The sequence below is a fragment of the Carassius gibelio genome, chromosome A3 (assembly GCF_023724105.1).
Source record: "Carassius gibelio isolate Cgi1373 ecotype wild population from Czech Republic chromosome A3, carGib1.2-hapl.c, whole genome shotgun sequence".
Taxonomy (NCBI): Eukaryota; Metazoa; Chordata; class Actinopteri; order Cypriniformes; family Cyprinidae; genus Carassius; species Carassius gibelio.
Genome location: NC_068373.1, coordinates 13,839,780 through 13,855,610, shown reverse-complemented (window position 1 = coordinate 13,855,610; position 15,831 = coordinate 13,839,780). Strand labels below are relative to the sequence as shown.

Genomic DNA, 15,831 nt, shown 5'->3' with positions numbered 1-15,831 from the left:
CAGTTCAAAAGTGTGGGGTGAGTAAGATTTGTATTGTGAAACATTAATTATTGAATTCAACAGGGATGCATTCAATTAACCAAAGTCACAGTATTTTGTTTTTACATTATTACAAAAATAAAATAAATAAATCAGTTTCATAAAAACTTGTGGAATTTCTATTCATTAAAGAATCCTAAAACAATTATGGTTTCCACAAAAATATTAAGCAGCACAGTTAATTTGATCATAGTAAGAAATGTTTCTTGAGCATCAAATCATCATATTAGAATGATTTCTGAATGATCATGTGACCCTGAAGACTGGAGTAATGATGCTGAAAATACAGCTTTGACATCACAGGAATAAATGACATTTTTAAATGAATCAAAATAGAAAGTAGTTATTTTCAATTGTATTATTATTTCACAATATTACTGTTTTTACTGTATTTTTGTATCAAATAAATGCAGGCATGATAAACTTTTTGTATATATATATTTAAAACAATCTTGCTGACCCCAAGTTTTTGAACAGTTGCATGTGTGTATTCTGTATGAGTTTATAAATTATTCATTTGACTTTTATAGGGGCTAAAATTCACAACTTCCCTTATGGATATATTTTCATGTTTTATATGATTGTGAGAACCTTGTATATGCCTCATTTGTAAACGTAGTGATAAACAGAATTAGGTTTTACTAGAATTCTACTTCATTAGAAAAAAAGGAAGATGACATGAAATGCATTCAAAATCAACCGGTATTTCACATAAACTGCCCCAATGAAGCCACAGTCTGAAATAGATCTGTCCACTCTGTGTCTACTCACATTAGTGGCCTCTCTGACGAGTCTTTGCTCTGTGTACAGGATGTGTTTGATGCACCTCACCAGCTCCAGGGGACAGCGGTCATACGTGCTCTGAAAACACACACACAATCAGAATAAACGATCTACTCTGCGTTTGTGTTTTACTTTAACACACTCATGCACACCCCCACAACACTAATGACGTTAAACCGATGCTGCACTTTCCTGACTGACCTGTTCTTATCAATAGCTTCACTGCCATGCACTGGCATACTTTGTCTCATTTAGTTTTAGCTATAAACTCTCATTTTATTTCTCCTAAGATATTATAAAAGAATATAATGAATTTACTGAACTATATACATAGAAAAATAACAAGCAGAACCTTTAGCTGTGAAGCATAATGTCCTAATTTGATCTTGAGTAAGAAGCCGTCCTCTCCCACTTGATGCTCTGCTTTCTTCTGTAGTTCCTGGATCAGGCTGTCCAATAAACGCTTGGCTTTAATCTCCTCCTGAGGGTTCTCTAAATCTATCGCATCCCTGAGAGAGGACAAACTTAATAACACTGAAATATAAAAAAAGACAAAAACTGACAGCTGCACTCTTGACATACCAGAGTTGTCCCTCTATCCACTGGGACAGGTAGTGTCGCACCTCTATGGGGAAGTGTTGCCCGTAGAGAGACTGCATCTGGTGTAGAGCATCTCCCTGCAGCTGCTGGGCCTGGATCCACACTGCCATTTTCACTCTGAAAGAGACAAAAAGAGAGGAAAATCAGTACAGCACAAGAGATGAATGACAGCTGCGTAACGTGAGAAAATGATGAAAGAGGGTAACAGGGAAAACCAAAGAGAGCGACACACAAACATGTTTACATTTCAGCCTAAAATTATATATATATATATATATATATATATATATATATATATATATATATATATATATTCAATTTTCATAGTCATGAAAATAAAGAAAACTCTTTGAATGAGATGGTGTGTCCAAACTTTTGGTCTGTACATACACATACATACATAATACATGCACAATACTGGCTAGCGCAAGGTTGGGGGTTCGATTCCCCGGGAACACATGATAGGTAAAAATTGATAGCATGAATGCACTGGAAGTCACTTTGGATAAAAGCGTCTGCTAAATGCATTAAAAAAAAAAAAAAATGTGGTGTGACCACACTATGCGTTAAAAATAGCTTGTGCATTGTTTTTCAGGTAGCTTTGCAGGGAGGGGTCTTGAAGTGTTCTGTTTCTTCATGTTATTCCAGACAGACTGATGATGGTGAGACTCCTTGTGCAAACAAAAATCTCACTAGATTATTACAATTAATGGCAAAAATAATGTTTGGATGTTTGGAGATGTACACTGATATTTACTACTGACATACTATAGCAAAAGATAGAAATAACTGACTTAAAACCATTTTTAAGCTCATTGTAACGATAAAAACTCCCTAATCATCGGGAAGAAGGAGGCGGGAACCGGCGCACAATCAAAAAGCATTTTAATAATCAAAAATAAATACAAAACGGCGCGTCAGCCCCTCACGGCGACTGACGCGCACAAATAAAAAAGCAAACATAAAATAATGTCCCAGGCCTGGTCCTCTCTCGTCCTTCACGGTCGTCACTCCAGTTTTATATCCTTCCATCTCCTACGTGGGACTCGATACTGGCGGTGGGGCGCAGGTGTAGCTCATCTCCAATCACTACACCTGGCCTCACTCCTCGTTCCCACGCCTCTCGGCCCCGCCCCACTCGCCACACTCATAAGTATAAAATCCAGAAAAATCTGCTTAATTGTCATAACAATCTGACCTCCCTGAGTCCAGCATGATGAAAACTGTGCTGCAGTGAGCACTAAGCCATGACACTAACACTGTCACAGAAGCATGTCTGATTTGTCTTCAGATCACAGAATTTGAGGGAAGGGCTCCTGCGTAATACAGAAGGTGGTGGTAACTTTCACAATACAAAGCATTGTGGGCTGTAATGTTGTGTCCAATCTTTTCACTCCTCGTGGCTTTCCAAGAAATCAGTCTGAATGCATTTAATGGGTTTGTTGTGTAAACAGCCACTTTGCTGGCTTAGCTTGAGTGTGAGAGCAAGAGGAGACTCATAAAGAAACAGAAGAAAACATGGAGAGGAAGGAAATGAATGTGTTGAAATGAATCACGTACTCGCCTCGGAAACACTGGGATGCTCATTTAAAGTACGAGAAGTAAAAAAATAAATAAATAAATGTTAAGTAAACACAAGGAAAATTAGAAAACCTTCATAAAGCAAGATGCACACAGAAAGATGCTGCTGTTTAAACTACAGATAGACCAATATAATATTGGACAATTTTGAGAATACCAGCATCAAGTTGAAACGAAATTACACACTTCCCCTTTTAAATTCCACAATTCAGTGTATATCTATTTTGCTATGAATAAAATGTATTATATCAAAATAGTTTCAGCCAGTTGGTCTCTAGATATCAGTATCCTGTATCAAGAGTTAAAAACCCATACTGGCCAACCACTAGTCATTTGTGCATGTGCAGAAGTGTTGGCTTGTCTATGTTGTTTGTGTTTGTTAAACTCACTGGTTTAAGCCGTCAACATATCCTGAGCATGGCTGCATGACTTGTTTGTCTCTCAACTACAAGCACTGCATAAAACATCAAATTCCACGCCCATAAACACACTCAAACTACATATTGAAGCATCACTCCCCACGAGGTCATCTGATCAGTCCGCTGACAGTTTTTATAATGATGACTGCAGAGTCTGAAATGAACCAGCAAAGAACCTCAGGGATGTTAGACTGAAGCATAATGCATTAAAGTGGACATATTTTACACTTGAGTAGCATTGCATGTTTCCCCTAAAGCTCGCTTAGCTTCTTTTTTTTCTTAGTATGGTTTCCCTGGAGTCTACAGATAGCTAGCTATTGATAGATAGATGAAAACTTGGAACTAAGAAAATATCATTCAAAATGTAAAGGTGTTAGACAAAGCTGCAATTAAAATGACCATGTGAGAAACCTTTGCAGTCGATTTGCTTTTAAGGTGAGCCTTCACCTTAGAGCATGAGCTTTCACTCAAAACGGAAGTAACCTGTGAAAGAAGAGAGTTCACAGCCCGCCTCTTCCGGTCCCACTCTCTCTCTCTCTCTGTGTGTGTGCGTACGTGCATGCATGTACGCATGTGTGTGTGTTTCCAAGCAGTGCAACCGCACAGACATACATGTATTGAAAGCTGCACACCTACACAGAGACACAAAAACCACTGATTTCCAGTTAGCTTACCATACACATGAACACCACGCTTATAAAAAAAAGGCAGACACAAAAGCCACTCACTGCCAGTCAACTAACCACAAAGACAAACACTCAATTCCGGTTGATGTGATGGATTAAGGAGACTGATGTGTGACGTGATTTGGATGGTGGCTGTTGTTGAAATCAGGTCAAATGTTTGTGTGATCTTATGAAGCATTTTTGACCCTGACAGCTCTCTGTACCCATTAACACTTCCTGTCACACTCCACACTATACCTTGTATTTCTCTCTTCACCACTCTATCAATCCTATTGGATACTTGTTGGCTTTAGATGTTTAATTGAGTCTACATTTCTTAGCATTTAGATCATCATCATCTAGCACTAAAGGGATATATTTAACCCTTTAGAGGAACCCTTTCGAAAAGTGCTTTCCATTTAAGAGTGCTTATTGACGAGAGTTTGTGTGCTCAACAGCAGCAACAACTGCAGAAAAATTAGTTAAAGGGTTAGTTCATCCAAAAATTAAAATTAAGCCTTAAATTACTCACCCTGAAGTCATCCAGGGTGTATTTGATTTTCTTCTTTCAGATGAATTCAGTTGGATTTATTAAAAAATTGTTTTTGATCTTTCAAAGCTGTTTGATGCAACTTAGCTGGTGTTGCACTGCATTGTGGCGCTCTGAGTGTGACAAATTCTACAAGTGGGCGACTTTTGTTGCTCGTCTTATTGTAAAACCAAACCATCTCCAACCTAAAGAAGCTGACCCACGTCTCGTTGTTAGCTCTTCTGGCACTGGTTTTGAGGATGACTATATTTTTGCTTTCTTCACTCATTTTTGTGTTGTGTTGATGAGTAATATACGCACGGCACACTGTAATGACGTAAGACGTCAGGGGCACTGAGGCATTATTGGCAGTTCACCGTATTAATAAAAATGTTTTAGTTTGTAATAAAAAAAAGTTTTTTCGATAAGTTAAAAGAAGCCCTGTTCGGAGGCTTTTCCGGTGGATCTCTTGGGGAAAATGTATTCCATCTTTTGGACTCATCGATTTTGTAATGATGCAATCATGAAGCTCGCCACTTGAGGACACCACAGACATTTAAGTAAACATCTTTCGCTTCAGACTTCAGTTTTCCACAAACAACGCATATTTGCCTTTTCTAGCAGCTATTTTATTAATCGTACATCGGCTTTACTGTTTACGTTTTTGGATTGTTGCTTCAACTAAGAAACTTCATAACACACAGGCAAGAACTCCGTAGTTGTACTGCAAATTAGTAGCAGCTTACTCATTGAGGAACGATCGTGATTTTGTACAAAAAAAAACATAAAATACAGTCAAATAAACCCCTAAATTACTAAAATCGCTACATATAATTTTTTAGAAGTGTGCGTTATTTATTTTCTCTTAAACTTCCTTCAGCTCTTTTCATGTTTGGGACATCGGATTGTACTAATTATGAAATATTCGATATCCCAATTTTGCATATCGTCGAGATAACAATTTGGACATTATCATCTAGACAATATATCGCCCACTCCTACTTCTGTTCCTTTTGAGTTCTCCTTATATGGTCATGTTCCATTTCTTGTTTTGTTTATTGATTACTCCCCACCTGTTTCCAGAGGGAGTTTTGGAGGAGATCGGGGGCTTGGAGGGAAGCCACGCTTCCATCTGGGTGCGATGATTCGCCACGGGACTTCCAGTCCCCAGCCATGCCTTTGCGTGAGAATCCCCTGTCTCCGCCTCCAGCCTCAGGGCCCTGGACTACACTTCGGTCCTTCGACCCATCGGCTCTGCCTTGGCACCTAGCTCCCTCGTCTCCACCGTAGCCCATCATCCCACCAGCTCCACCGGGCTCCATTGTCACCCCGGCTCCGCCTTGGTCAGTCGTCGACCATCCGCTGCCTCGGGACTCCACTCCTATGGCTTCGCTTCATCTCTCCATCCCTCTGGCTCTGTCATGCTCCTCCTTCCCTCTGGCTCTACCTCCATCCTCAGTCATTCCGGCTCTGCATCGGTCTTCCGGAGCCCCGCCTCTGCCTCCGTGGCCTGTGCCTTCAGCGCTGCCTTGGACCTCTTGACACTCTGTGTCACCTTGGCTCTCCGTCTGCTCAGCTCCATCCTGGGCTCCTTATACATCTGTGCAGTCTCTGTCAGTTGGGCCCCTGGTGTGGTAGGCTCTCAATTCACCATGGCTCCTACCACCGTTGACTCCACCGATGGTCATCATCCTGACTGGCCTCTGGAGCACCATCTGGCTCCTCCTGCTCCGGGCTCCTCCCTCCATCCACTCCACCCTGGTACTATGGTCTATGCTCCCTCTCCATTGCCTGCCCCTTGCCAGCCCCACGCCCGCCTCCTGAACACCCATCCTCCCTCCGCTGGTCTATCTCTGTCGGTACGAGGACACACCGTTCCAGGAGGGGCCGAATTGTTGCAGTTATGGACTTTTTGAGTTCTCCTTATTTGAGTTCTCCTTATCATGTTCCGTTCCTCGTTTTGTTAATTGAATACTCCCAACCTGTTTCCATTCCTCTTACTTGCCATGCCTTTTTTAAGCCCTGCCTGTTCATTTCTGTTTTGTTTGCTATTGATGTGATGATACCACGATTTGGATTTGTTTTTGGGAGTGCCCTTTCTACTCCTGTGAATCATTAAAAGAACTGTTTATATATCGTCTTTGTCCTGCGCTTTACTTTGCACACCAACTCGTATTACAATATCCTTGAAAATGTATCAAATGAATTGCAAGTTAATTTAATAATAAAGCCAGGTGTCAGTTGATTAAATAGTATAATTACAATAACAACATGAGATTCTTCTAAACTAATCAAATTAATTGCAAAAGAATGTAATAATATAGTCTAGACATAAATATTCAATGTATTTTTCTATGAATGTATTCTGTTGGAATGTCAACCGATTAAAGGTTTATTTGATTAATAACAAATGCAGACACTCTTTGATCAATGTATGACATTGCCCAGATCTCACAGAGACTGTGGCGCCGTCAAATCAGGTGACCTCTATTGACAGTTAGAGCTTTGTGACTCAAAGAGCCAAATAAGGTTGCCTGTACAGCTCTGAACATCATACATCTGAAGAAGCAATTTTACATGAGGATACCCCTCTAGACTTCTCATCTGCATTTAACTACAGTGCCTTGTGCTCTTGGGCCTAAACTGCAGATCAAGCTGTGATTCTGTCACATTGTGAATTGTGGACTTTCTCTCCTGCTGAGAGCAGTATGACAAAAACAGCAGCACTACTGTCTCATGCTTGTTTTTTTTCTATTGAGTATACTTGAGGAACTATGATCCTCCCAGTGCTACTGTCTGTAAGTACACATAGTATGAGGAATTCAGATAAGAGCTGTTAGATTGCAGATTATACGGCTCTGGCAGACTGCTCAGAACATTTTGAGTCCACAGCTACAAATATATATGACCAGAAAGAACGAACAAACAACTGCTTGACTTCAACAGAAACAACAGAGAGTCAGTGAAAAACTGATTTTCCCAGGAGCAGAACCCACAGTGAAATGTCACTGGTTGAAAGTACCACAACACATATATGTATATTAATATTCAATTATTTTCTGATACATCACACAGTTTCATTTTCATCATCATATACAGTATTGTTCAAAATAATAGCAGTACAATGTGACTAACCAGAATAATCAAGGTTTTTAGTATATTTTTTTATTGCTACGTGGCAAACAAGTTACCAGTAGGTTCAGTAGATTGTCAGAAAACAAACAAGACCCAGCATTCATGATATGCACGCTCTTAAGGCTGTGCAATTGGGCAATTAGTTGAAAGGGGTGTGTTCAAAAAAATAGCAGTGTCTACCTTTGACTGTACAAACTCAAAACTATTTTGTACAAACATTTTTTTTTTTCTGGGATTTAGCAATCCTGTGAATCACTAAACTAATATTTAGTTGTATGACCACAGTTTTTTAAAACTGCTTGACATCTGTGTGGCATGGAGTCAACCAACTTGTGGCACCTCTCAGCTGTTATTCCACTCCATGATTCTTTAACAACATTCCACAATTCATTCACATTTCTTGGTTTTGCTTCAGAAACAGCATTTTTGATATCACCCCACAAGTTCTCAATTGGATTAAGGTCTGGAGATTGGGCTGGCCACTCCATAACATTAATTTTGTTGGTTTGGAACCAAGACTTTGCCCGTTTACTAGTGTGTTTTGGGTCATTGTCTTGTTGAAACAACCATTTCAAGGGCATGTCCTCTTCAGCATAGGGCAACATGACCTCTTCAAGTATTTTAACATATGCAAACTGATCCATGATCCCTGGTATGCGATAAATAGGCCCAACACCATAGTAGGAGAAACATGCCCATATCATGATGCTTGCACCTCCATGCTTCACTGTCTTCACTGTGTACTGTGGCTTGAATTCAGAGTTTGGGGGTCGTCTCACAAACTGCCTGTGGCCCTTGGACCCAAAAAGAACAATTTTACTCTCATCAGTCCACAAAATGTTCCTCCATTTCTCTTTAGGCCAGTTGATGTGTTCTTTGGCAAATTGTAACCTCTTCTGCACATGCCTTTTTTTTAACAGAGGGACTTTGCGGGGGATTCTTGAAAATAGATTAGCTTCACACAGACGTCTTCTAACTGTCACAGTACTTACAGGTAACTCCAGACTGTCTTTGATCATCCTGGAGGTGATCATTGGCTGAGCCTTTGCCATTCTGGTTATTCTTCTATCCATTTTGATGGTTGTCTTCCGTTTTCTTCCACGTCTCTCTGGTTTTGCTCTCCATTTTAAGGCATTGGAGATCATTTTAGCTGAACAGCCTATCATTTTTTGCACCTCTTTATAGGTTTTCCCCTCTCTAATCAACTTTTTAATCAAAGTACGCTGTTCTTCTGAACAATGTCTTGAACGACCCATTTTCCTCAGCTTTCAAATGCATGTTCAACAAGTGTTGGCTTCATCCTTAAATAGGGGCCACCTGATTCACACCTGTTTCTTCACAAAATTGATGACCTCAGTGATTGAATGCCACACTGCTATTTTTTTGAACACACCCCTTTCAACTAATTGCCCAATTGCACAGCCTTAAGAGCGTGCATATCATGAATGCTGGGTCTCATTTGTTTTCTGAGAATCTACTGAACCTACTGGTAACTTGTTTGCCACTTAGCAATAAAAAAATATACGAAAAACCTTGATTATTCTGGTTAGTCACATTGTACTGCTATTATTTTGAACAATACTGTATATATATATATATATATATATATATAAAGTGTATTTTTTTTTTTTTTTTTTGCTTAGAAAGGCTGAGTTTGAACCTCTGTTGCCTTCCTCTGTTTCTGGTCCTTTCTGACCACATCGCAGTGTAGGAGGCTAAGAAAATAAAATAGACAAATAAAGTACATTCACAAATACCTTGAACCTCCACCTTCAGGGAGGAGGTAGATAATTCCAACTCATAATAAAAACAAATTTCAAAGGTATTTTTTCATTCCCGTAGCTGTAAGCCTTTAAATAAGGGCAATGCATTTGAGAGGAGGTGCATTGTGGGGTTACTGAGTGCATTGGGTCAGTCCTGATTTAATGAGGCTATATTATATTATCTAGTATTTGTCTTATTACTTATAATGTGCAATTAGTGATATTTTATTTATCATTTTTGTAGATTTATACTGGAATATATTTTCCATTAAGGCTGTTAAATAACTTCTCCAGTTCTTATCAAACTCAGATTGCTCATTTAAAATCACAATTTACAACAAAACTGTGAAATTAACATTATACAATTTTGTAGTCTGTATCAGACTATGGTTCTACTGAAAATAAATAATCTTTTATAAATTTAAATTAAAAGTCTTAATTCAAAAAATTTACAAAAAATTAAGGGGGGGGTGAAATGCTATATCATGCATATTGAGTTTTTTACACTGTTAAAGAGTTGGATTCCCATGCTAAACATGGACAAAGTTTCAAAAATTAAGTTGTACGTTTGAAGGAGTATTTTTGTTCCCAAAATACTCCTTCTGGTTTGTCACAAGTTTCGGAAAGTTTTTTTCGAGTATGGCTCTGTGTGTGACGTTAGATGGAGCGGAATTTCCTTATATGGGTCTTAAGGGAACTTCTGCCGGAAGAGCCCGCGCTCCCGTATAGCGAGGCTGAGCAGCACAGACATTTCACTGATCAGAGCGATTCACTGATCAGAGCGAGAGCGTCGCGAAAAGTCACAAAAGAAGTGTGTTTTTTGTTGCCAGGGCAAGACAACCCTGCTCAGATTACCAAAAAAAAAAAAAAAAACAGCATTTAGGGACCAGTGGATGGAGTTTATTTTTACAGAGCATCAACGGAGTTGTGCAAGTGTTTGTGTTTGTTCCCTGCATTTCGCAGATGCTTGTTTTACAAACAAGGCCCAGTTTGACGACGGATTTGCGTATCGTTTATTTCTTAAGGATGATGCAATCCCAACGTAAAAGGGTCACGATCGTGTGTTGGAACCGCAGGCGGTGAGTAAAACTGCTTCAAATATCTCTGCCTCCTTGTTAGTGCGTCCGCCTCCCATGCCGAGACCCAGGTTCGAGCCCCGCTCGGAGCGAGTTGTTGCTGCTGCTGCTCTCGTTCAGTTTCAGCCTCGGGATCTGATTCTGGATCATAAATAAACAGCTGAATCTGACTGTAAGCCATGGTTTGTTTTGGATGATTGTTTGTCCCTCACAGTAATGTCACAGCTTCCAAACGCTCTCAACGCAAAAGCCTACTGGCGCTCGTGATTCTTTAGCTCCGCCCACACGTCACGCCTCCAGCCGGTCGTGTTTTTCCGGGAAAAATCGGTACAGACCATCTTTCTCTTGTGAATATAATAAAACTAAAGACTTTTTGGAGTTATGAAGGATGCAGTACTTACTACTCTATATATACTCATGATTAACAGGATATTGAGTGAAAACGAGCATTTTACCCCCCCTTTAAGGATGCACTGATTTAGGCATTTTACTAACACAGGTATCATTATCCGCAAAACATGACTATGGTGCATCCATAATTTAATTTGTATATAATTGTGTAAAACATAATATATGCATTTGATTACATTTGAAAGAATATTCAAAAAATAGTAAAGGTAATTCATATAATCTTTAATTAACTGTCATCATATTAATATTAATTATTAACGTAATTTTGTAATTATTATTTCATGAAAAAAATTCAGTTATTTAATAATAACATTCATGGTTTCTGAGGCAGATGAAATGTGATTATCCATAATATAGCTATAAAAAAAGAGAGAATAATTGTGTATGCTGTTATGTGAATGGGCTAGTAACTTATCATCCTTTCCAGAAATGTAGTTTACTGTACCTCTTATCTCAAGCTCTCTGTTACCATCTATGAACAGGAACTTCTGGAGAGGAACCCCGGAAAACCTGAACATTTAGGAGACAGAAAGAGAGAAGGAGAAAAATTAGTTTTTTTTCTTCCTCATCTCATAAAGTTTTGAGCAAAGAAAAATACACACAAAAAAAAATCACTCATTCAGTTTGACAGATACACTAACTGCACATGTGAGGTACAGTAAGTATGCAAGGGATTGTTAAGGTCTATAAGAATGTTACTTCCTCTCAGTCTGCTATTCTCTCCTCAGAGGGGAAGAAAATCTAAGAGTGGGAAAGGAGGAATATGTCTCCACTGACATTTGAAGTATTAATGTGTTCAATCTTAATCTACGGTTACTGGGTACATCCACAGCCCACAGAACCTGAGTGAGGAAACTGAAGGAAACACACAGTCTCTCTCTCTCTCTCTTGCTAGCCAGAATCCTCTCAACTGACTGGGTAACTAAACATATGTAAAATGAATACTCATGTTCAATCACTATCATGAAAAATGTGGGTCTTTAAATAAAAAAATAAAAAACCTTCCCATTTGTAGGATTTGGTACATTCTGGAGTTTCTGTGAACTTTCATTGTGACTATGGCTCTTCTAAATCAAAAATACGACAAGCTTCAGTCCGTTTTGGCTGTGTATTGTGTCTGCACTGCGCAAGATGTGAGTACGGTTTAAAGTTAACACTTGCCAAGCACCAAAAGTAAATGAAGTTGTTCGCCAGTTGGCCGGTAACTTTATTTGAAATGGTGTGGTTTGGATCACATTCTAAGAATGAGAGTCAACCCTCGCTTATGTAAGAGACCAGCATGATTCAAATGAAAAAGCACAGTATGTCTTCTTCTTTTCTTTGTTTTTTTTTTTTTTTTTTTGCAAAAAATTTGCAAGTCTTTTGCGAGTGACTCAATGACCTGCACTTTTTATCACTAATATACAAGGATAATATATATATATATATATATATATATATATATATATATATATATATATATACTGTATGTACACATGGCAAATATATTGTCATGTGTATAGTCTGTTTTGGTTCTGTTCTCATTTGCCTGTGTTCCTGCTTAGTCTCCAAATTAAATTTGGCTGTGAAAATACCCACAAAACATGAAGTTTATTACACATAAATGTTTAGGCATAAACTATGGAACATAAAAGAAGATAATTTTAGAAACTTCTCAGTATTGTTTTGTTCATGCAATGAAAGTCATTGGTAACCGAAACAGCTTTGTTACCGACAGTCTTCAAAAAACCTTCTTTAGTGTTTTTCAAAACAAAGTTATTCAGGACTGAAACCACATGAGGGTGAGGAAATGATGACAGAATTTAATGTTTGGGTGAACTATTCCTTTAAGGTCTTTCTTGTTTTGTTTTTAATAAAACTGTACTCTAAATAAGAAACTAAAACCAGCTGGTGGCTTTAAATGTCTTTCATTCATTCGATTCGTTCAAACGGCTGATTCATTCAGGAATTAAGAAAACATCTCTCTCTATCAATGGGCCTTTAAATCACTGGTTCACACCATTTATTTAAAACGAGGATTCATTCAGAAACTAAACACCACCATGCTGCTTGGAGACGCACAACAAGATATGGCTTTATAGCTAATATTTTTGTTGGCAGAAATACAAACAATATTGTGTTTAAAATATAACAATTTACTGTTGTATAAAATCACATTTAAACTCCTGATATCTGTGCAAAAAGTGCACTCATGTGATATCGTTTATCACATGAAATAAATATGAGACAAAAACTGACACGGGGCATTTTTTGCCTGTAGGAAAGGTAAGATGACGTACAGGTCTGGGGTGGGGCCAGTGCATTAAAATGTTGTTGTTGTTTTTTTCATAACTAATTAAGTTAAAACATTAATAATATAATAATATAATTAATAATGATTATTATTTTAATGATGTTTAAAACTATATATATAAAATTACGACTTTTAATAATTATTTTTAAAGTACACATTATATATTAAACAAAATATATTTTATATAAAAAATAAAGCAATGTCTACAGTTTCATTTGCAGAATGAAATATCTATGGACAGCAAATTCATTTACATATCCTGTGCATAATCAAGAAACTGGTTATACTGCAAGTCAGTTATGTTGTGGAAATCAATGAAGTTTGTGTGCAGTTTCTTCTAATCCACCTCATTCAAAATTACAATTCACTTTCATTCTGTGGATAAGATCAGCCAGAACATTCAGTTTCAGATAATTCCCTTAATTCCAACAAAATCTTTTGGTCAGCTATTAAAAATTTGATCGACATGTTCCCCTTTGACCATCTTCTGGGTTTTGCCGTAAAACCCAAAGGAACAGATTCTTGCATATTTTCAACACAACTGACTTTAGAAAGCCAGTCAGGATTAGACCCCACGGGCAGGATTACATAATCTCAGAGACAGAACACACATTCGACAGCGTTCATGGTAAAATAAGAGTGAATCCATGCAGAAACCCATGCACGACAGATGTTAATGAGGTGAGGAGGGGAAGTTTGTGCGTGATCTGATGTGATAGAGTGAGAAACACAAACATTAGTGTGTGTGAGCGCTTGGGAAAAGGAACAGATAAGCAGGGAAGAGAATACAAACACTGCTTTAGATGGCAAAGTGACACTTGGCGAGATGAAGTTTATACAGATTAAATTGGCACACATATTAACACAAAACACTCATCTGACACTTCACAGGATGCTAGAAGGGCCAAGGGCAATTTTCTTAAGGGGACAATGTTTAAAAGGCTACAAAAGCACACACCATCTGTGTGTGCATTTATTCACAGACGTACACAGACAACCCTGAAGCTGTCACGTCAGTCACACTGTGCAAATGCTTTCAAGCAGATATCCAAAAGAGCATTCCTCACTCTTTGAACCCCCCCCCCCATTTCCATACTGATTGCTTGCTTTCTCCAAGGGAGGATGAATAAAACCATATTTATGGCCAGTCAGGATAAAGCAGTCCTGACAGGTGCCAGCTGACCTTATGCAACACACACACACACACACACACACACACACATTCCATGCTCAGTCCTCTTCAGATATAGGTCTACGCATCCTGGGAGTCAACAAGCCTTTTTTCATTCTCGACCTATTGACAAAAATTAGGCTAATGGTGCATAGAATAAAGGAAGTGTGTATCAATAAAAGTGGATTTTTAAAAAAAAAAATGTACAAATAAATAGTTAACATTCTGCAAACCATCTTATTCTGAAGCTGCATGATTTTTTTGGGTGAACTACCCCTCTTAAAAATTGCTTTTTCTATACGAGAAAGAGCAAGGCTCTTCTTTCTTTTTTGTTCAGAAAAATCCACTGACCTCACAACAGAGCACTCTAATAAATATGGACATGGAATATACACGATGACACAGTATTTAATTCAGCAACAAATTCACCCTCTAATAAATGGAATACAGTGTGTTGTTTGACTTCATACTAATAAACAATCAAAAGTGGTACTTGACCTACTCTTAAGAGTCCCTTATTTAGAGGGAGAGAAGCATGAAGAGAACAACCGAATGAATCAATCAGCCCTCTATTAGAACAAGTCACGCTGACAGGAAGGAAGATGACCATAGAAACAAAACAATAAACACAAATGTCCACAAATGCTGCTATTTCTCTGTCTTCATACAGGCTTCTTCCACATTAAACTGTTTAGAAACAATGAAGCTAAGCTGTAACACAAATCGTTTACAATTTACATGTTTTTGGTATGGAATTAAGATTATATATATATATATAATATAAAATAACTGTAGTTGTAATCTCAAGAAAGCTATGTTTGTTTTCACGATTACAAGAAAATGAAATCAACATCTGGAGAAAACAAGGCCATGTAGAAATCACAAGAAAATTTGATTCACAACATTTGCACCATGCAAAGGCAAAGCTAAAATCCACATACTTTTTGAACTTCTAAAAAATGTAACTATCCACAAAATCAAATTTTAAGTCCATGTGGAAAATACAAAGACAATTTACTTAAAATGTACCAAACTCATCAGAACAGAATCTATGTCTGTTTATGTGTTTAGTATCACTGGTCTAAATCCTGATTTAAAGGTCAGTCTATATGAGCTAACACAGGCAGTGACTCAGGCCTGTGTAAATGTGTGTGTGTGTGTGTGTGTGTGCTTTCATACCATCTGCCATTGCATATCTGATCAAGTTAGACAAACCCTCCAGAGATGCCCTCATGACATCTATAAATACCTTGGTATCTAAAATACCATGAAACAATACACAACCCAGATTTTTTCCTAGATTGAAGAGAAACAGTCACAATTAGCACACATGAATGAATATATGATGCATTAATCTCCTAGAAGA

At 38.1% G+C, this 15,831-nt stretch overlaps 1 protein-coding gene across 3 annotated transcripts in view; it reads right to left on the bottom strand.

The window, feature by feature from the left end:
- LOC127948271 (signal transducer and activator of transcription 5B) overlaps window positions 1-15,831 on the bottom strand; it is a 76,866-nt gene that overhangs the window by 18,242 nt on the left and 42,793 nt on the right. For 2 of the 3 annotated variants that reach the window (XM_052544727.1, XM_052544728.1), the window contains exons 2-5: window positions 11,447-11,511; window positions 1,405-1,539; window positions 1,175-1,331; window positions 811-900 (exon numbers count right to left, since the gene is read on the bottom strand). In XM_052544727.1, coding sequence (XP_052400687.1) covers window positions 811-900; window positions 1,175-1,331; window positions 1,405-1,532 — 375 coding nt within the window. In that variant the 5' untranslated portion in view covers window positions 1,533-1,539; window positions 11,447-11,511. The remainder of the gene's footprint in view (window positions 1-810; window positions 901-1,174; window positions 1,332-1,404; window positions 1,540-11,446; window positions 11,512-15,831) is intronic. The other variant, XM_052544729.1, reaches the window with a different exon arrangement.